At 32.3% G+C, this 23,204-nt stretch overlaps 2 protein-coding genes across 2 annotated transcripts; one reads left to right on the top strand and one right to left on the bottom strand.

Annotated features, from left to right (window-relative positions):
• Positions 1–1,334: 1,334 nt before the first annotated feature.
• LOC132730644 (xanthine dehydrogenase-like) lies at positions 1,335–6,219 on the bottom strand. Its single transcript, XM_060716617.1, has 8 exons — positions 5,525–6,219; positions 4,757–4,885; positions 4,249–4,323; positions 3,739–3,791; positions 3,205–3,301; positions 2,698–2,784; positions 2,340–2,507; positions 1,335–2,026 (listed from the first exon to the last, which is right to left on the bottom strand). Exons 1-8 carry the CDS (start codon positions 5,639–5,641, stop codon positions 1,859–1,861), a joined length of 894 nt encoding a protein of 297 aa, XP_060572600.1. The 5' UTR covers positions 5,642–6,219; the 3' UTR covers positions 1,335–1,858.
• A 5,633-nt stretch (positions 6,220–11,852) lies between these two features.
• LOC132730650 (xanthine dehydrogenase/oxidase-like) lies at positions 11,853–22,471 on the top strand. Its single transcript, XM_060716624.1, has 13 exons — positions 11,853–11,891; positions 12,129–12,173; positions 12,657–12,848; positions 13,246–13,391; positions 14,002–14,083; positions 14,769–14,864; positions 18,532–18,660; positions 19,762–19,836; positions 20,312–20,364; positions 20,760–20,856; positions 21,276–21,362; positions 21,499–21,666; positions 21,933–22,471. The coding sequence occupies exons 1-13, from the start codon at positions 11,853–11,855 to the stop codon at positions 22,098–22,100; spliced, it is 1,377 nt and encodes a 458-aa protein (XP_060572607.1). The 3' UTR covers positions 22,101–22,471.
• Positions 22,472–23,204: the final 733 nt, after the last annotated feature.

Below are 23,204 nucleotides of genomic sequence, written 5' to 3'. Positions count from 1 at the left end.
AATCATATTCAATGGGTGTAGTATAATCTTCACTGGATGAATTGCATTTAAACATAGATTGAGACTCATATTCAATAACTACACACCGTAAACTGTTAATTACACGTGCACATTAAAGAGTAATTGTTGCGTTTTGTTCTTTATAGCATATTTTCGATTAAAATATCATTACTTTACTATTTCACTTAAAGGCTACACCGCAATGATGAGTATAAACTTATATAAGTATGCGCAGCGTTCGCGTAGTTGTTACACTCCTGACAGGTGCGTCTGTTTCACCGCGCTTCTTAGTTTAATAATATTTTATTGTATTAATATACACACAATATACAATTTCATAATTTTACAGACATAATCAAGTGTACATACAAAAGGGTTGGGCCAAAGTTCTAACAACATAATCGTGGCCCCTATCCTGAGGTTAGTCAAAAATAATTTATACAATTTGAATAAAATTGTGTGATATCAAATAATTATCAATTTCAGTTTTAAGTAATTTTCAGGAAATAATATTCAGGAACTAATTTTTACAAACGTTTCATATGTAAATATAGATAAATCAAATAAACAATTTATAGAGAAAGAAATATATAAAAAATAGAAATATAGATAAGCATTATAATAAAATTTTGATTCTTACTAGAATGATTAAATCAAGTTATTTAAATATTTTAAATGTATAAAGTATAAATTTCAAAAGTCAATAGTGTTCCATTTAAAGTTATTTATGGCTTTTGAATTAAGTGTTCTAAGTATCAAATTCACCGCGCTTCAACGAATAAAGTAAAAGTTGTACATGTTTAAGGTTGTATTTTTCGTGACTTTCTTTTAATTCTTAGCCTATTCATATAATTAAACAATTATTGACTTGTGAGCCATTGAACATCGCTCGGTCAATATGTCATCAGTCTATCACATCTTATCAATGGCACACTAAAGTTTTCTGGCTGAGCGTTCTAGCAGCGATTCTTGTGTGTCTATATGATTTTTCATAGCTCTTTCCAGTAGTTTATTTTGCCGCCCCTGAAGGAAGTATTTGTTATCTATTTTTGTTGTTACCTGTTATAACTTTTTAACAATGTCATGTCGCCCTAGAAAGGCGGGGCTACGACATTCAGATTTTACATGCGCACTTCGTTCAAAACTCTGAATTATGAGGTCGATACGATTAAGTTATCTTTAAAATTTCAAATGTATTCGAACGTCTGATGAACATAGTTAATTAAACTTAACTAAGATATGAACACATTGTAGAGAATATATATAATTCAAGACTTCTATGAGATGTTAGCTTCTGTCACAGTGCCTAAATATTTATTATTTACTAATCGTTTACTGTCTATCCGATTAAAGGGTTCTGTTGATCAAGTTAATGTGAACAAAATTGACTAAATGCAAGTGTGATAACTGATTTGTTACATCAAACGATACAGGAAAAAACAAACAAATGAGGTTTCATTTTAATGCTCATTTCAGATACAGATAGAAGGTCAATTGCTAATACATGCAGATATCTATTTTTCATGACAATAGAAACGAAAAATTGAGATGGAAAAATTCATTCATTAAAACAATGCCTGCTTCTAAAATTCTTGACATGGAGCAAAAATACAAATAATCGTAAGAGGTTTCTTCGATATATATTTTAATATACATGTATATAGAAAAGTGAGGTAGGGAAAATGAAACTGAACATCCCGGCTGTTCATTAAGATTATACTGGTACACATGACAGTATTATAAGATATATGTTACACTATTTTCGTGAGTATAATATTGTTACTATCTCATTCATATCGTTATTCAACTATAAAATCAAGTGAATCAATTCACAAATCCACAAACTATTTCTCTTCAGTTATAATTTGATTTGTAGACCGCAAGCTTCCTGAATTCTCTGTACTGTTGCTGGGCAATCAAGCCTGAAGTATCCAGTTATACCGATCTGCGCACGCGCAGATTGTATGGCTTCTTTTATTGCAGCAAGGACTGACAATGACAATATAAATGGCGGTTCTCCAACGGACTGAAAAAGTAATTTTTTTATAAAGAAATATTGAATAAAAACTTTATATGTGTTTTCCAGTTTATGGTAAGATTGGAATCACAACAATTATGAACCTTTGGAAAAGAAAACATAGTGAGTTGTAAAAACTGATATATTAAAAGATAAACCAATATACATATTAAATATCCAAAAGCTTAACTTAATGTAATCAAAGAAATAATTATTCCTTTTAACATTTCTGTACTATTGATCTGCTTTTTAACTTCTGTAACTATATTTTGAATACAAGCTATTTTAATATTTTGGGTGACAATATATTATAAGTACACACCTTTGAAGAATAGATATTTGTAACGATATCGTGATTTTTCAGCAATTTGACAATAAACTTTCTTGGAATACTTTTTATATTAGGTATTTTGTACCCGAGTGGACTACAGGTGTTCAGACGACCCTTTTCATCTATCTCCATATTCTCCGAGGTAACCATACCTAATCCCTACAACAAGAAAAACAATACAATCGTTGTCTCTTAATGAATGTTAAAATGATTGAGTTACATAAAAACTCCTTCTAAAACAACAATTTTGCAATTACAAAGACAAGAATGTGCATTTTAACCTGTATGCTTCACGTGAACTTCACGTTGCTTTATTACATGTAAAGACAAAAAAGTTTACAGTTCATACCTGCACAAACGCGCCTTCAATCTGTCCGATGTCAATTGTAGGGTTTAAACTTTTACCACAATCCACGTACAAGTTCGATTGAAGTACCTAAAAATATAAGATGTTTGTTTTACTTTATTTAAAAAAAAAGGCAATCAATATCACTTTAATTTCGTACATTTAATGATCAAAAATGATAAATGTTTCCATGTAATAATGATAAATAAGAAACTTGCAATTTCCTCTATATTGTAATTAAGGATCTATATGGCGACAATCTACATTTTAACAAAAAAGCAGAGTTTCCCCTCGTCACATGTAACATATACATCAAACATTTTTTCATTAAAGTAACTTTTGCTACTTGTGATAAAAAAAATCATAATAATATCGTCATTACTGATACTCCTGCTTATTTTTCAGAACGAGGTTTTCCTCCACGATATAATTTTTTATTATGTTAATGATACAGTGAAGATATGTGTTGAAAGATCTTTGAGCAATTGAGTTTATATTTATATAACTCACTTGGCTTTCTCCTGTAAGCACATCAATCTCTACCTCAGAACAAGCCACCCCATAGGTAAAATAATCATAAACACCATCAGTTTTCTGTTTTTGTGGACTGAAATAAAAAACATATTGGCATAGGATTGTTGTAGATCAAAATTTACGAAACAGCTGTTGAACAAGCAGTCGGTGGTTCTAATCAGATGCCGATCGTGTCTGAAATAATGCAAGAAGGCGGTAGTTGGGCACCTACGGGCTTCCTCCACCATTAAATCTTAACAGACAAGACGCCTATTGACATTTACAGTGTCGGTGTTGTTTACAATCCATCAAAACAAGTGATTATTTATATATGATAACACTATACTGACTCTACTGAGCTGACCAAAAGTATATTCAAGATTGAGTTTGACCTTGCAGTATTCGCCATGTTTGTGAAGATAAACTTTTGTTAAAGAAAATGAAAATCCTTCATGTATTATATTCCTAAAAGTAATATAAATTATTCATCACTCTCAACTTTTTAAATTGTTAATTAAATCGAAGAGTTACCAGTTAAATCCAGTTGCCGACAATTGAACTCGTGAGAAAAATGCTTTGAAAATCTGAAATTTAAGAATAATAAAATAAGGCTATTTCATAACAGTGCGTTTTAAATATTCTTTCATATAGCAAGCAGCCAGCGAAAATAAAACTTAAAACATAATTATGTAAATAGCTAGACAAAACCTTGCATAAAAACATTATAAATGCCGTTTGCTAACCGTCAGAATAGCATCAAAGAATATGTTACAGTTAAAGCTGTGAATTTGATGTGATTTATTTTAGCAGCTTTGCTCATTTTATTGACATTATATCTTACATGTATGTGTGAAAGTGTAATAAAATTGAAACAGTTACCTTATGAACAAAACCAAATTAATTGCTCTAAACATTATGCTATCGAGCTAATGCTTCTGATCGTGTGCCAGCTGCAACTATTTCTACAAATTATTGACCTGTTTTTTCCCATAAACAAAATTGGACGGAGGTCAACAAATTAGAAGTAACAAAAACACGAACCAGTTTCTCCCATGTTGCATCAGGCATCGCACTTTTCAAAGGAATAAGTCGTTTGTTCAAGTTTTCACAAGCATCCTATATAATTCAAAAAGCTATTTATTAAAACGAGTATAAATGTAACGTGATCTTTATTGCAATGTTTGCATGAAGTGTTATTGAAAAGTACAAGAATGTCCCTGAAACATAAAAAAGAAGATAAAATACGTTTGAACCAATCAGTTTATAATATAAGAGAATAATTAAAATATTTCAATCACCGAAATCACATGCTTTAGCTCAAAATACACCCTTAAAACTGGAGTATTTAAGCTCATGCCACCTTCAACTTTACAATTAATGTTCTATAATACTAAATTTATGATAAACAATATCAAAAAGTAAAGGCGGCGTTAAATGAACGCAACCCCAAGCGACCCATCAACAAGATCTAGTGGCAATGAGCCCAGGAGGACCCCAAACAAAAACGGGACGGGGCGCAAGGCAGAGCTCATCAAGCTCATAATGTTACCTTTACAGCAGGTCCATACAGGTCTGTGCCAAAGCTCCCAGCTGTAATCATGGTATTCGGAATTTCCCTTGTACTGCTACCGATCGTATGAATCTTTTCTTTAGGTATTTCCAGCACTCTTGATGCAATCTAAATACAAAGTGTCGTGGCGTTAACGTTATTTTGTTTGTTGTTAAAATGATAAATAAAATTTAATTTTTAATGCAAGTTTATTGCATATTTATATTTACATATTCATAAAATATAAACAACGATTTTTTTTTATTTCTTGCTAAATAAAATTGCATAAATCTGTTTATTTTGCCATTTGTTACGAATGAAACAAGAACGCAACGACTATCAATTTACTCATGATACTGAATCCGAATATGTCATGTTTTCTTTGTGTTTTTCAAGTTTTGACATTATTACCAAATTCTATTTTTTTTTCAAATCATATCGTATTGATTGCTTGAACAGTGTATGTACCATTTATTGTATTTCAAATGCAACAGAATCTATGCACATCTTTTTATTTTTATCGAAATAATGTGGGTAGGGTCAACTGTGTTTTGTTGTTAAAACTTTTGGTTCGACCTTTTGCTTTTATGACAGCAACGACAGCATCCCTGTAAAGACTGTACATTTATTTGACAATGTTTTTCTCATGTGTGCATGTGAAATTGTACCTGTTTTTGTACAGAAAGAAAAACAATATCATGACACTAAATTCTTTATTTGAATACTTAGAGCGAATTTTTTTCTGGTTTCCATTTCCAGTACATGTACCTGTATAAGTTTTGTATTAAGACCTTGTCCCATCTCTATACCTCCATGAGCCACCAACACAGATCCGTCAGAGTAAATATTCACAAGTGCGGCACCCTTTACATAAAAATATTGCATTGCATTTCAACATTGAATGTCTGCTTTATTATATTTATAATTAAAGCCAAGGCTTTTTCCCTTCTATAACAGAGGCCGATATAAGGACCCTTCACAATTTAAAATTGCATTTTTTTCACAAAGTGGCGGGAAAAAAATTCACAATTATCAAAAAGATTTCACGAATAATTGGGACTTTGTCTTCGGAATACATTGTTTACCTTCCGGTAAAACTAGATTTACGCAAATTGCAATAACACGGACATAGGTTTAATCAAGTTAAATGGTTTTAGCGCATGTAAACCGGGTTAAAGAACTTACTTGAAGCAGATTTTACAATGTCAGAAATTATAATCAAGCGTTTATAGCAAACTGATGTTGCGGAATGCCAAATAATTTGATTTTTTTTCACAATTTTATTACATATAGCGCTTTTTCACAAAATGAACAGGCCCAGGCTCCTTCTCAATTTTGACAAAAATGCCCTGAAAGCTTAAAGCTATATTTGGATTTGTAAAGAAGCTAAGTACACAGCAGAAAATCATGCGTACGGATAAAATCACGTGAGCGAGCAAACGCCATTGTCATAACAGTCAAATGACATTACACTATCACGTGAGAAGCATAACGAAATGGCTTCTTTAAACAAAAACAAAAACAGATAACGTACATAACACAGAATAACGAAATTAGATGTATTTTATGCAATAATAGCGCTAATGTACCTAATTTTTAATATCTGCAAACATTGCAAAAGCCCACGACTTATTAACTGTTCTAATTAAATCACTCGCAAAACGGTCTCGGCTTAAATTGTGCCATCGTGCTTCTTAGTATGTTAATGCACAAAAGCCAAGACAAAATGCATTTGACCCCTCTAAATGTTTTTCATTCCGATTGAAGGATATGCAAGAACACAATTTTGTACAAGAAGATGAGATACTTATAACATTAGCCATTATTTCTTTAGAACAATAGTAAAACTTGTTTTACAGTACAAATTAATTCCTATATAATAATCTATTACTCTTTGGTATAAATATCCATTACGTTATTTTTGTTCATGACATTGTACTTTGTATATTTGATATTTGATATTTTCTAATGCCCCTTATGAATTGATCTCATATTACAAGGATATCTTATATATCTACGGTTCATAAAGACACAGCAAAGCCAATTCCATATTTAGAAAGCCGTCATTGCAATGCCTCTTTATCTTCCATTTATTATCCCTATTTTGACAAAAATACAATTAAAGATACAATTAAAACATGTTCTAAGAAAGAGACAATGAAATTAATTTGGAATAGTAAACACTTATACCGTAAAACACAATTAATATATGTACCATGTCACGGTTTAGAACTGTTTGCTATTAAGGGGAGAAGGAGCTTGGATAACTAAGTCGGAAGTCGTGGAATAGTATGCGAGGTCCAGTCTTCGAGCTCGGTCGGCGCACATTTTTTTCACCCTGTGGCATTTGGCCCATGCGGCCGTGAATGTATGAGCTTAGAGTTTAATTTACATGCCTCATAAACTGATAAATTCAAGCCGATTTCAATAATTGCGGCGATTAAGTCACGGTTTAGGAACTTTTGTACTATTTAGGCAGACCTTTCGTAGAGCCGCAGAACAGTATTCGAGGTGGTCCCGGTTCGAGTCTCGTCAGCTGCCCACATTTGCTACCCTATGATATTTACCTTCCCGATCCAGTCTTTTTAGGTTTTTTATTAAAGCTTAATACCAATCACGGCTTAATGCGACCATTACAAAAATAGCGGACATCATTACTAAATAACCCTTTATCTAATTAGGAACTTAGAAATACATACTTGTTGAACTGTTCAATGTCTTAAGTCGATTTTCATAAGCACTACAGATTTAATTCTCCATCAGCTCAGTCATAGTGCATTTCACAAGTTTCATTCCATATGGTGTAAGTTTCCCTCTTGACATAGGCTTCTATTTCAGCGAACCTGTGACCATTAATGAAACCTCCTATAGTTACTACTTTATCAACACATTAATGCGATATACCAAAATCGGTAACACTCACTCATTTGAAAGATGTTTCCAATGTTAAGTGTTCAAATGTTAGTATTTTTATGGGCTTATCTACCACCTTAAAGTTGATTCGAAATCTTAATGGTGACAATTACTTTCCAGATGCGACACTTTAAATCTAATAAAATAATTTAATAAAAATGCTGATTAATTACATGTTTGAAGAACTTATAAAACAAAATATTAAGAGACACATATACATGAGACCACATGTTATCGCCCGACGTTTCATTATTTTTTATATTGAATTATGTTTTTTGAAAAAAAAACTGATTGTAAAGCAACTTTGATAAAACTATTATGTATATCAAATCACCTTTTTAACTATGTTTAACTATTTGCAATTTGAATACGAATCTTCCATGATGGCGACAGCTTGGAATGACCAAGCCCCTGAACGCTGTGTTTTAGAACAATAGTTTCTGCACACAAATACCCTTTTCTATTTTTAATATTTCTTAACTCATATAGCTGATTCAGTTAGACTTTATTGGCACATCCATAACCTGAAGAAGAAGATTATATACATTTAAAGCATTAAAATATTACCCGGCTGTATTATTACGTTACAAGATTGCACTCGTCTCCTTTGGACGTCTAAAGTCATTTAAAACGTTTACCTACATTATTTGTTTTCTAAATGGAATTAGTTCAGTTCTATTTTACAAAACTGTTTATTTATGTAAATTTTGGAGACAATAAACAAAAAGTAGAATCTGTCTGAGTTAGTCTGCATCTGATTCAATAGACTTAGATTATTTATACATGTATGCTACGTGGAATATATTTATTACACAGTTTTAATAATAAATAATAAAGGGACTACGTCAGAATTTAAACTGAATCCACTGTACGAGCACTAACGTTGAAATATCAACAGGCTTATATAACATGTTTATGCCTCATAATTTTCTCGATTTGAAATAACATGGCACTGAAAAATGAGCAAAATATGTCTTTATTTAAACTTGGAGGTACAAAATTCCTTACCAGGCTAGAAACATCTAAACTATACCCAGCATTGCTGTAAAACTTTATATCAATGCATTGATGATCCCTTCTTGCTAAGACCAACTATAATTATAGCAAATCCAAAAACACGTCGATTAAAAAATTACACTTTAAAGTTTCTGTAAATGATGTCGACCTTAAATATATAAAAATTGCATTCATATTGATCTATGATGCCGAAGATCAAATGAGAAAAAGTCACTCGGTCCGAGGATCCAGAACGACTCACTAAGCAATGCTCTCCCTATAAGTGAAGCGAATGGAGATGTATACCTCTATAGTCTCCTCGTAGGAATGGGTTCTTTTCCAGAACCATCATGTCTTGTCCCCAGGTAAGACACACCGACAGTCGTTTCTATTCGGGAAAATAAACAGAAAGGTGCAAAAGTAAAGACATATAGCAAATTATCATACTGCGTCTTATAAATTGCACGTTCAGGAAAATATAAAATTTTTCAAAGAAAATCAAAACTGTTTACATATACGTTTGCAGTTTGATTGTGTGTGTAAACACAAATACATGCGCAAATCGCGTATCAAAGTTCATGACGATTACACACTCTACGTGCTCAAATCTTACCATATTCTCAATATCATTCACTGTATTGAGGGCTGGTTACTCAGAGACACATGCGGAAAATACAAGAAAAGAAAAGAATAATTCGTGTAAAACCATAATATAGAATCCGCATAGTCCTATGATTCCAAGTGTGACGTAGTTCTAACGTTAAAGTGATACAGAACAATCTCATCAGAGCATGTTCTGTAGATCCATCAAGTGCCATCAACTAACTGACCAGACGCTGCTCTCGTACACCTTATCTATCTGAGAGCGCCATATCTAGTGAGCGAGATACACACGTCACCATCGCATTACCTTCTTCTTAAACCGTCGATTCTTCGCTTAGACTGATTTCTCAATCATGCAGAGTTTTTGTACTTGCACAATTCCGTGTCTTATCAATATTAAATATGATCTAAATGATATATAGCGATTCATATTCTTGTCATTTTAATGCAGTTTAAATTTAATGAATGATAAATATAGTTTCAGTTTCTTCTAATTAAAAGAGCTTTACAAGAAGCAAATAAATTATAGCCCGTATCTTACATATGCGCACCCACAGCTGCTGCACCTGCTGCCATCATAACTTGGGCTTCTTTACCTCCGAAAGCACCACCTGCAATGCAAATTGAAGGTTTTAGATTTTTCAAATAACGGGATAATCATGCGAGAGCAAAACTCGGTTTCATTATGTCTTTTCATATATAATTAAATAATGAAATGTAAAATCCCATACACGCTTCCCCACTAGCCATGTCTTAAGCAGTTTTCAATCTTTAAAACTAAAAATAGTTAATTAATGCATGATATAACGCAACTAAAACGAAGCACCGGCAACTTTGTAACATAGCATCGCGCACTTACTGGTGTAATTTATAAATCTGTACAAAGGGAGCTCAATCAGGTGTAACAAAAACAAAAGAAAGGTAACACTCGATCCAACTGAGAGTGTTCATAAGATACACTAACAATTGGTGGGAAGAACTCATGCTAAAATATCTTAAATAGATAACTATTTACGTACTGTTATACAAATCAGTTTCATTGATTGCTATAGTACAAGCTCCATATAGCAGAGTGAGTGAGTTTTTCTACTGGAGCTCTGACGCTGTAAAGGGTGATTAGCGATGAAAATCACCTTATACATCGCGTTATCTTGTTATAGGATATCTTAATCGGCCTTTTGTTACTAGACTTCTCCTTTACCAGCCACACACACTTTTATCAATAGCTTGACGGATATCTAAACCAGTTCGTCCGCGATACAATTTACAATCGTATTTATCCAGTCTATTTTCGCCCCTCAACGTATCGAAACTATATAGTCTTAAGTGGATGTCGATTCTCGCTTATCCTCTTTGGTAGTAATCACGTCCAATGAGTTTAACTATACTCTTGTGATTTAGCACCTCATAATTGAGTCATTCGTCCCACCCAATTGTTTAGTCTCTCTGTCTTCTCCATGAGACCAAGTTTGGATTCATAATACTTTGTTCCTAACTATTTCTACCTCACTCTCGATGACTCTGATGCTCCCTTCCGATCAGCCATTTATAAAATCAGTGTTCGCATTCACTTGTGTGTAACATGATGCGCGAGTGCTTCGTGAGATATCTAGACAATGAGTCCAACTACTTTTTAGATTTTAAAGATTCTGAATAAGCGTTGTGCTTATAATAGCTGGATGTCGTTGCAATCTTTACATTTCATTATTTAATTAATAGAAAGACATAAGAAACCGAGTTTGCTCTCGCATGATGGTATCCCGTTATTTGAAAAATCTAAAACCTGTCCAATTGTCATTGGCAGGTTTGCTTTCGGATATGGTAAAGTTAAGCCTCTAATTATTGATGGCATGCAGTGTGCATGCAGCTTGGTTCGCGCCATATTGTAAGATACGGCGTTATAAATTTTATTATGCCTCTTCCTTTTGTAAAGCCTCTTAGTTAAGATTCAGTTAGAGATTAAACCTAGTACGACTTGAGTAGCTTCCTTTTCTACTCATTCATAACTCAACTAATGACAGAACATGGTAATCATGACTATTTATGAATTACAAGACAGCGACATTCGCAACGATTTATTCAAAAACATCCTGCTGATGATTCTGAACAATACCATAACGCCTTGTCTCGTGCTAGTGAAAGTACTGGCCGCGTGCCGTTGATTTTCGTCCATTGAACATGCTCAAATATTTTGAAACATCAGCGTTTCTTAATTTTGTCTTGTCGACAAATCTGTAATGTTTTCATTATTAAATACGTTTCAATGTATATAAAAGCTTCGGTTTAGTTTTCGAATGTGTTCTTGGAGCTATATAACCACCGCTCACCTACTACTGCTCTATCCAGTTATCGTGGTCCTTGGTATGAAATTATTTTTCTGCGTCTTAAAAATACACAAGACAATCCGTACCTGATGTAAACAGATATATTTACTTTTCTTGAATTTTATATGTTTCCTGAAACGATGCCAATTTATAAGACGCCAGTATGATAATTGCTATAGTCTTTACTTTTGCGACCTTTCTGTTTATTTCCAGAATGAAACCGACCTGTCCGGTGTGTCTTACCTTAGGCGAAAGACATTATGGTTACTGGAAAGACACCATTCCTGAGGGAAGATAAGGTATAATTTCATTCGCTCACTTATAGTAAGAGCATTAGCCTTAGTGATCGTTTGATCTGACCGATGGACTTTGTTTCAATGATCTCGGTCATGAATTCAATATGAATCAATTTATACTATTTAAGTCGATCATCTTTAAGACTGTAAAGTGTGAATTTTTTAATCGACTGTTTTTTGAATTTGCTATAATTATAGTTGGTCTTCAGCAACAGAAGGGCATCATCAATGTGCATTTAGATATTCTACAGCAATGCTGGTTATAGTTTAGATGTTTCTAGCCTGGTAAGGAATTTTGTACTCCAAAGTTAACATAAAGACATATTTCTTTCATTTTTTCAGTGCCATGTTAATTTCAAAATGAGAAAATTATGAGGGCATAAAACATGTTATATAAGCCTGTTGATATTTCAACAGTTGCTCTACAGTGATTCATTTAAATTCTGACGTAGTGCCCAATTTTTATTATTTATTATTAAAACTGTGTAATAAAATATTCCACGTAGCATACATGTATAATAATCCCTAGTCTACTTGAATGCAGAGCAGACTAACTCAGACTAGATTCCTACTTTTTGGTTTATTGTCTCCAAAATAATAAATAAACAGTTTGTAAAATAGAAACTGAACTAATCCATTTTAGAAAACAAATAATGTAGGTAACGTTTTTAAATGACTTAAGTCCAAAAGGAGACGAGTGCAATCTGTAACGTAATAATAAACTGGGTAATAGTTTATGCTTGATATGTATACACTGTTCTTCTTCAGGTTATGGACGTGGCAATAAAATCTACCGAATCAGGCTATAGAGTTAGAAATATAAAAATAGAAGGATATTTGTGCAAAACTAATTGTCCATCAAACACAGCGTTCAGGGGCTTTGGTCATCCGCAAGCTGTCGCCATCATGGAAGATGTCGTATTCAAAATTGCAAATAAGTTAAACATACGTTCAGAAAAGGTGATTTGATATACTTATTAGTTTTATCTTAGTTGCTTTACAAAAAGTATTAATTTCAAAAAACATAATTCAACATAAAAAATAATGAAACGACAGGCGATCGCATGTGGTCTCATATTTATGTGTATATTAATATTTTGTTTTATAAGCTCTTCAAACATGTAATTTATCAGTATATATACTAAAATAAAAGTGTAATAACCTCAGGAAAGTAATTCTCACCATTACATATTTCGAATCGAATTTAAGGTTTGTAGATGAGCCCGTAAACAACTAACATTTGACCACTTAACATTTGAAACTTTTTTCAAATGAGTGAAGTGTTACCGATTTGTACACGCATTAAAATGTGTTTATTAAGTCGTTAAATACAAGGATGATTACATTAATGTCACAGGTTCGTGAAATAAGCCTATGTCAAGAGGGAAACGTTACACCATATGGAATGAAACTTGTGAAATGCACTATACCTGAGCTATGGGAGAAATGTAAATCTGATAGTGCTTATGAAAATCGACTTAAAGACATTGAACAGTTCAACAAGTATGTATTTAAAGTTCCTAACTTAGATAAAAGGTATTTGTAATGATTCGCTATTTTTGTATGTCGCATTAAGCCGTAGTTGGGTATAAAAGCTTTAATAAAAAACTAAAAAGACTGGATCCGGGCAAGGTAAATATCATAGGGTGAGCAAAATGTGCAGCCTGACCGAGACTCGAACCCGGGACCCTCGGAATACTGTTCTGCGGCTCTACCGACAAGGTCTGCCCTAAATAGTCAATAGTTCTAAACCGTGACTTAATCCCCCGCAATATTGAAAATCGGCTTTGAATTTATCAGGTTTATGAAGCAATGTAAATTAAACTCTAAGCTATACCTTCACGGCCCATTGGCGCCAAATGCCACAGGGTGAGAAAAATGTGCAGCCTGACCGAGACTCGAACACTGGACCCTCGGAATACTATTCCACGACTTCCGACTTAGTTATCCAACCGCTCCTTCTCCCCTTAATAGCAAACAGTTCTAAACCGTGACATGAACATAATTATTGTGTTCTTTCGTATAAGTGTTTAACCTATTCCAAATTGTTTCAATTTGTCTCTTTCCTAGAACATGTTTTAATTGTATCTTTAATTGTATTTTTGTCATATAGGAACAATAAATGGAAGAAAAGAGGCATTGCAATGACGGCTTCTAAATATGGAATTGGCTTTGCTGTGTCTTTTATGAACCAGGTAAGATATATAAGATATCCTTGTAATAATCAAATTCATAAGGGTAATTAGAATAATATCAAATATCAAAATAACAAAGTACAATGTCAGAAACAATAATAACGTAATGGTTTTTTACCAAGAGTATAGATTATTATTAGGAATTTAATTTGTACTGTAAAACAAGTTTTACTATTGTTTAAAGAAATCATGGTAATGTTATAGCTATCTCAATTTCTCTGTACAGAAATTGTGTTCTTGCATATCCTTTCAAATCCGGAATGAAAACATTAGAGGGTCAATGCACTTTTTTTCTTGCATTTTGTGCATTAACATCTAAAGAAGCACGATGGCACAATTTAAGCCCGAGACCGTTTGTCGAGTGATTTAATTAGACAGTTAATAAGTCTGTGGGCTTTTGCAGATGTTTGCAGATATTAACAATTAGGTACATTAGCGCTATTATTGCATAAAATACGTCTAATTTCGTACATTCTGTACGTAACCTGTTGTTGTTTTTTTTTGTTTTACGTAACCATTTTGGTATGCTTCTCACGTGATAGTGTTATGTCATTTGACTGTTATGACAACGATTTCTGCTGTGTACTTAGTTTCTGTACAAATCCAAATATAACTTTAAGCTTTAATTCTAGTTATAATAAAGCAGACATTCAATGTTGAAATGTAATGCACTTTTTATATAAAGGGTGCCGCGCTTGTGAATATTTACTCCGACGGATCGGTGTTGGTGGCTCATGGAGGTATAGAGATGGGACAAGGTCTTAATACGAAACTTATACAGGTATTGTAAATGGAATCCAGACAAAATTTGCTCTAAGTATTCAAAGAAAGAATTCAGTTTAATGATACTTTATTGTTTTTCTTTCTGTGCATAAACAGGTACACTTTAAGACAAAATATTGTCAAATAAATGTACAGTATTTACACGGATGCTGTCGTTGTTCATAAAAGCAAAAGGTTGAACCATAAGTTTTAACAACACTACACAATTGACCCTTCCCACATTATCTCGATAATAAAAAAAGATGTGCATAAATTATTTTGCACTTGAAATACAATAAATGGTACATGCACTATACAAGCAGTAAATATGATATCATTTGATAAAAATAACATTTTATAATTAAAATATCGCATACTGATAAAACTTGAATAACACAAAGAAAAATCAAAGCACTGAATGTACTGATGGGGAGGCTATGACAGAATGTTTCAGACTTATAGTTTTTTTTTCTTTTTGCTTAAAATGTGCTGTTAAATAAGAAGATATACACATTGTGCCATTTATCGTTTCAGCCATTCATATAAATGGTTAATATGGTTGACTATTCATTTTGTTAATATTCCAGAATATTTCATTGAGGTCTACATTCGGATTGTTAATCATGCAAATTTTGAAAAACCAAAAAAACATTTATAAATGACAAGCCAGCAGGTATGACGACTGTTCATTATAAGATCATAATACCATTTTACAACTGACGGTTCCTTATCAAAATATTCTAGGGCTGTTCATCATAAATACTTTATGTCATTTTAATATCATTGAATGATAATAACAACTGCAAGTTAAGCAACATTTTAATTGAACATAAAAAGTATACATATTTACATGTACCATAATTGAGATCAATGAGACACTGTCTTGTGATGAGTATTAATATCCATGCTCTACGGACAGAAAGTTGTCTTCTCCCTAAGCAAATCTCGAATAAAATCACGTTTCAGAAAATTATTCCCATTTCATTACTCGTCTCTGACTTTGACGGCTTCGGATAATATTAAAGCTAAATATTTCTTGAAAAAATACATATCTGCAAAGCTTATTCAAAATTGAATCAACCTAAGTGAAAATTGATCAGGAAGTTATATCTTCTTTTTTTACCGCCAACACTCAACAAACTTATGGTAGTTAATCGATAGATTTCAAACCTCACTAGCTTGAAATATATACTGCGGAAAATCTGTTGTTAACAGGGTGTGCGGTTATTACGTAGGTTTTCCTTGTCGACCATTTCCCGCAAATAGATGAGAACATCGAAGCGTCAGTGCTATGAATGGTGTTATAAATAGCGTGTTTCGGAGGCTTTTGTTGAAACTTCTCCAAATCCCTCCAGAGGTATGCACGTCGCGGAGAAGACACACGGCAGGTCAAGGTCAAGTCATCTCAAGTACCAGAGGTGATTGGTTGACCTGTCGTAACTTACTCTGGGGGATTGGCGCTAATTAATGCCGTTTTTGTTATCGTCAGTCAGGAAGTTGATGCCTTGACAGTACTGCCGTCTCCTTTACCACTAACGAACGAAGATGTGCTACCAGGAAGATTCTGCTTGAAAAAGACGATGCTATAATCTCGGACATATGGTTATTCCGGTGCCGAGAATAAATGAACTTAAAACACACATTCTTGTTAAAAACAAAACAAAATAAACAACAACATATTTTCTGTAGTAATTTTCAAGTGTTGTAAAATGAAAACAAAATTCGTCTTATGCCGCCAATTTTTAGAACACAAACATATAACTTCTTTTTATTTGATTTATTCAAATAAACATTAATCACTTCAGCGCGCGCAAATATCGTTCAAAATTTCGTAAGATATGTTGATGAATTTCCGATGCTCGACTGTAAGTCATTCGTATATATATGCGTTTTTTTGTTTTGTTTTTAAAGCTTCTTATTCTTTAATATTTTTATGTATCTCATAATCTGTATTGAAAATTTTATTACACATGGACTATCAAGTTATGATTCGTTGCCCTTGAATTGAATAAACTTTCTAATTACACAATTCGGGGCCATTCATTTGATTGAAGACTGATCTTTGTGTCTTTCTCTGAAATAATTATTTCTTTGTTAAAACATATTTCTGTCATTTAACTGTTCACTTTACTTCCGATTTTTGTTGTACCGAAACACATGTTTCTATTTGTGTTTTCTATTCGAATCTATAATCAGTTTAATGGGGACAACACCGGGTAAACGACTACTAGGTACTTTGGTCATGTTTTTTTTACCCCGAATGTTTCTATTGGGATTAAAATGAGCGTAGATAACTAAACTACTGGTTGTATAAATCCCTGACCTGTCTAATTCTAATTATGAGATTAGTGGATATATTAAGACTTTCACTACAAAATATTCCTAAACAAAAGAGCACATGTTTAAATTTATTCCTTTCAAATAAAAGATCAGATTAGGGATCTGTCAATTGCCAGACATATTTTTAAAAGATACTTTTATGTTAAAAGTTTGATTAATGAATTATGTAAAATGAAAATATAAGTATTGCTTTTTTATTTTGTTAACATTAAATGTAATCTTGTGGTGAAATGTTGTCGGAGGGTCCTTACGGGTTTTGTAGTTAAATAGTTTTTTTTTTCGGCAATACATGGTTTAAGAATATAATGTTTTCAAACTATGTGGTCATCACCATTAGTGAATGTTTAGTTAAATGTATACAAAATATTTACTAACAGCTATATGATATACCGGTTTATGAGCGCATTCCGCGTACAGCCTCCTAAGGTGTACTAATAAGTTAGTTTTCTTTAGTTATCATGCAAGCATGATCCATGTCTCTGATGTAAGCGACAGTTTACCATTATTTGTCTTTAAAAAAATATTAAGGACTATTAATGGTTTATAACAACAAAAGAACATGCATTATATTGAGACAACGGTGTTGCAACGTTCTAGTTAATGACCCGTCATAAACAGTTGGTCACTGCGTAGTAATTGGAAAATTGTTATCACAAAAAATAAAGAATATTTGCCACCTAATTAAAGCATTTATCTTAAAATTTCCATTAATGCTTTTTGTTTAAAAAATATTGATAAAGTTATTATATAGAAAGGTTTTCATACCAGAACTAATTATTACAATCGTGCGTATGCTTAAACCTGATTACCGCGGCAGTATGACGTAACGGAGTAGTGATTTTGAAAAAATAACAAACAAAAATCAAGAATTTTTCAGGGAAATATTATCTTTACAAGTTGCAGATATGAAATAAAAGAATGAAAATATTTTCATATTGTAATTGTCTGTGATGAGTGATCAGTCATAGCCTCCCCATGACATATTTGGATTTTGTATCATAATTAAATTGAAAGTAGTTGCGTTCTTGTTTCCATCTTAACAAATGACCAAATTAAAAGATGTGTTTTATGCAATTCCATTTAGCATTGACAAAGACATAAATTAACCGTTGTTTTTTTTATGAATTTGTAAAAATAATTATGCAATAAACTAGCATTAACCGTTGTTTGTTTTTTATGAATATGTAAATATACTTATGCGATACACTAGCATTAACCGTTGTTTATTTTTAATGAATATGTAAATATAATTATGCAATGAACTATCATTAAAAATATTTTAGTTATGATTAGAATTTTACGACAAACAAAAAAGCATTTATAAAGCCACGACAATTTGTATTAAGATTGCATCAAGAGTGCTGGGAATACCTAAAGAAAAGATTCATACGATCGGTAGCAGTACAAGGGAAATTCCGAATACCATGGTTACCGCTGCGAGCATGGGCACAGACCTTTATGGACCTGCTGTAAAGGTAAAACAAATTTGCTTATGTTATGAGTTTGATGAGCTCTGCCTTCCCTTCGGTCCTGTTTTTGTTTGGGGTCCTCCTTGGCTCCTTACCACTGGTTCTTGTTGCTAGGTCGCTTGGCGTTGCATTCATTAAACGCCGCCTTTCCTTGTTGATCTTGTTAGTCATATATTGAGTATTATAGAAAATCGTGCAAAAAATGACGATTGTGATGAATCTCCAACGTATATAGGTGTTAGATGTAATCAATATCAAATAATGATGTCTTTATATTTGAATTATAATTAACTTTTTTGAAGTATTTAAGTATTATAATATGATTTGTTTTCGATTACTTTTATTCATTTGCTGCGTGGTAACCAAGTGAACATTACTCCACAAAGAAATCTTAGAAACTGAGGAAGCTTAATAAAGCGAAACATGTTTTGATACTTAATTTGTGTTGGTTTTTGATCCAATTATCCTATTTATTATATTAATATAATAAAACAGCTTATAAGTATAAATAGTATGTTAATTGAAATTTGAACTAACTAAAGATTTTCATGGAAAGTCTTTTTTATTCTTACACTGAAAACTATCAAAAATGTTTGCTTTTGTCTGTCTAACCAATTTATAGTTCGAAATCCACCTACTCTTTACGCTAAATAATAAATTGCAAATTCAAAGATTTGTACCAGTCAAATAAGCAGTGTATGGGGTTTTTTTTATTAAAAAACGAATATTTGCTTTATAATAGGTAATCAATTCTTTCGGCCGATATATTTTCTTTAAAAGAAAGATAATTGAGTGTATGTAATACTTTCTATCAATTTGTTAGATATAAACCGTCAGTCATTACTTCAATTAAGTTTAAACGATGAAGATAGCACGAGCTTATATACTCCAGTTTTAAGGGTGTATTTTGAGACTTGCAATGAGCTGAGGCATGTGACATCGGCGAATGAAATATCTTAATTATTATTTTATATTATAAACTGACTGGTTTAAACGTATTTTATATTTTTTTTTACGTTTCAGTTTTCAATAACACATTATGCAAACATTGCATTAGATCACGTTGCATTCATACACGTTTCATAAATAGCTTTTTGAATTATATAGGATGCTTGTGAAAACTTGAACAAACGACTAATCCCATTGAAAAGTGAGATGCCTGACGCAACATGGGAGAAACTGGTTCGTTTTGGGTTTTTTTAATATTTTTCATTAGTATACCTATGTTCAATTTTATTAATAGGACATGTCAAGGAAAACAATAGGTCAATATTTGTAGACATAGTAGCAGCTGTCAAAATATAAGAAGTATAAGCTCGATAGAATAATGTTTAGAGCAATTAATTTGGTTGTATTCATAAGTTAATTGTTTCAATTTAATTATACTATCACACATACATGTAAGATATAAATGCCAAAATGAGTAAAGCTGCTAAGATAAATCAAATCAAAATCACAGCTGCAACTGTTACATACTTTTTTATGCTATTCTGATGCTTTCGACGTTTAGCAAACAGCATGTATAATGTTTTTTCATGCAAGGTTTTTGTCCAGCTATTTACATAACGTTTTATTTTCGCTTGCTGCTTACTAAATGAAAGAGTATTTAAAACTAACTGTTATCAAATAGCGTTGTTTTATTATTCTTAAATTTCAGATTTTCAAAGCATTTTTCTCACGAGTTCAATTGTCGGCAACTGGATTTAACTGGTAACTCTGTGATTTTATTAACAATTTAAAAGACGAGAGTGATGAATAATTTATATTACGTTTAGGAATATGAAGCATGAAGGAATTCCATTTCTTTAACATTAGTTTATCTTCACAAACATGGCAAATACTGCCAAGTCAAAATCAATATTAAATATACCTTTGGTCAGGGTAGTAGAGTCACTATAGTGTTATCATATATAAATAATCACTTGTTTTGATGGATTGTAAACATCACTAACACTGTAAATGTCATAAGTTGTCATGTCTGGTTGAGGAAGCCCGTAGGTGCCCCAACTACCGCTTTCTTGCATTATTTCAGACGACTGTTTGTTAAACAGCTATTTCGTACATTTTGATCTACAACTATCCTATGCCAATATGTTTTATTTCAGTCCACAAAAACAGAACACTGATGGTGCTTATGATTATTTTACTTATGGAGTTGCTTGTTCTGAGGTAGAGATTGATGTGCTTACAGGAGAAAGCCAAGTGAGTTACATCAATGATAAACTCTTTTACACAAACATCTTTGAACACTTATTTTAGCTGTATCAGTAACATAATTGTATCGTAGAGGAACACTTTGTTCTGAAAAATAAGCAGAAACATTAATAATGACAATTATGATTTTTTTATCACAAGTGGCAAAAGAGGATTTAATGGAAAAAAACACATTTGAAGTAGAAGTTACAAGTGACGAGGGGAAGCTCTTTTTTTATTTGTTGTCAAAATGTAGATTATCCCTCTATTGGTCTTTAATGACTATATTGAGGAAATTGCAAGTTTCTTATTCATCATAGTCACATGGAGGCATTTATCATTTGTCAGGTCAATTGTCATGTTGATCAAAAGTGATACTGATTGCCTTTATTTTAAATAAAGTAAAACAAAACATCTCATATTTTTAGGTTCTTCAATCGAACTTGTATGTTGATTGCGGTAAAAGCTTAAACCCTGCAGTTGACATCGGACAGATTGAAGGCGCATTTGTGCAGGTATGAACTGTACACTTTTTTGTCCTGAACTTCGCATGAAGCACTAGTTAAAATGCAAATCCTTGTCTTTGTAATTGCAAAATTGAACTCGATCATTTTAACATTGTGAGATAACAATTCTTTTTCCTTGTTGTAGGGATTAGGTATGGTTACCTCGGAGAATATGGAAATAGATGAAAAGGGTCGTCTGAACACGTGTAGTCCACTCGGCTACAAAATACCTAATATAAAAAGTATTCCAAGAAAGTTTATAGTGAAATTGCTGAAAAATCACGATATCGTTACAAATATCTATTCTTCAAAGGTGTGTACATATATAATATATATTACCCAAAATAATAAAATAGCTTGTATTCAAAGCATTGTTAAAGGAGTAAAAAGCACAGAAATATTAAAAGGAATAAATATTTTTTGATGACATTAAGTTAAGCTTTTGGTTATTTAATTCATGTTTTGGTTTATCTTTAATATATCAGTTTTTACACTAGTACTTTATTTTTTTTTTCAAAGTAAAATACGATTTCAATCTTACATAAACTGGAATATACAATGTTTTTATTCAATTTTCAGTCCGTTGGAGAACCGCCATTGATATTGTCATTGTCAGTCCTAGCAGCAATAAAAGAAGCCATACAATCTGCGCGTGCGCAGATCGGTATAACTGGATACTTCAGACTTGATTGCCCAGCAACAGTACAGAGAATTCAGGAAGCTTGCGGTCAACAAATCAAATTATAACTGAAGCGAAATAGTTTGTTGGATTTATGAATTGATTCATTTGGTTATATGTTTGAATGATGGTATGAGTGAGAATGTAACAATATTATACTCCCGAAAATAGTCTAACAGATATCTTATAATATTGTCATGTGTAAAATTATAATTTTAATGATCAGCCAGAATGTTCAGTTTCATTTTCTCTACCTCACGTTTCTCTGTAGATATATATCCAAGAAACCTCTTAAGATTATTTGTATTTTTTTGCTCTATGACAAGGATGTTAGAAGCAGGCATTGTTATAATTAACCTTTTCCATCTTTTTTGTTTCTATTGTTATGAAAAAAGATCCCTGCATGTATTAGTAATTGACCGACTATCTGTATCTGAATAGCATCAGAATTACAAATGTAACATTAAAATGTAATCTTATTTGTTTTTGCTTTTTTACTTTATCGTTTTATGCTGCAAATCATTTACCATACTTACATTCAGTCAATTTTGTTCATATTAACTTAATCAACAAAACCCTTTCATCAGATAGCAACTTACGATTAGCAAATAAAAATGTTTAGGCACTGCCACAGAAGCTTAAATCTCATAGAAGTCTTCAATGATTTATATTCTCAGAAATGTTTTCATATCTAAGTTCATTTTAAATATGTTCATCAGACGTTCGAATGCATTCGAAATATTAAAGAGTAAGTAATAGGAAGAGCATTGAAACACGAGGCTATCTGATTTGTACGAGGGGGTGTAGCCCCCCGAGTATTAATCTGATTGCCGAGTGTTTTGATGTGCTTTCTCTTTTCTATCATAGTCAAACATAAAAACACGTTACCTGTTGTCATAATATGAAACCAAAGAAAAAATTAACCAATGAACGAGCAAACGAATACGGTATTTCCATCGCTTTCCCTTTCTGGAGTGGGAGCAACTAATACCTGCACCCCAGTTAAGGCACTGTTCATGTTTGTGTATGCGATTTAACTCGGCCAAATTTTTAACAGAACGGTACAATATAATTTTATTAAATTCGTTCAATAATTATTATGTTTAACTTATACTCATTCAATATTCTCAATTTAGTCTGACACATTTTCAACAGAAAGTTCCCCAAACTAT

This window comes from Ruditapes philippinarum, unplaced genomic scaffold, assembly GCF_026571515.1.
Source record: "Ruditapes philippinarum isolate M1 unplaced genomic scaffold, ASM2657151v2 ctg1896_1_1_1_1, whole genome shotgun sequence".
NCBI classification, from domain to species: Eukaryota; Metazoa; Mollusca; class Bivalvia; order Venerida; family Veneridae; genus Ruditapes; species Ruditapes philippinarum.
Note: the sequence above shows the minus strand (reverse complement) of the source record. Positions and strands in the feature narration are given on the sequence as shown.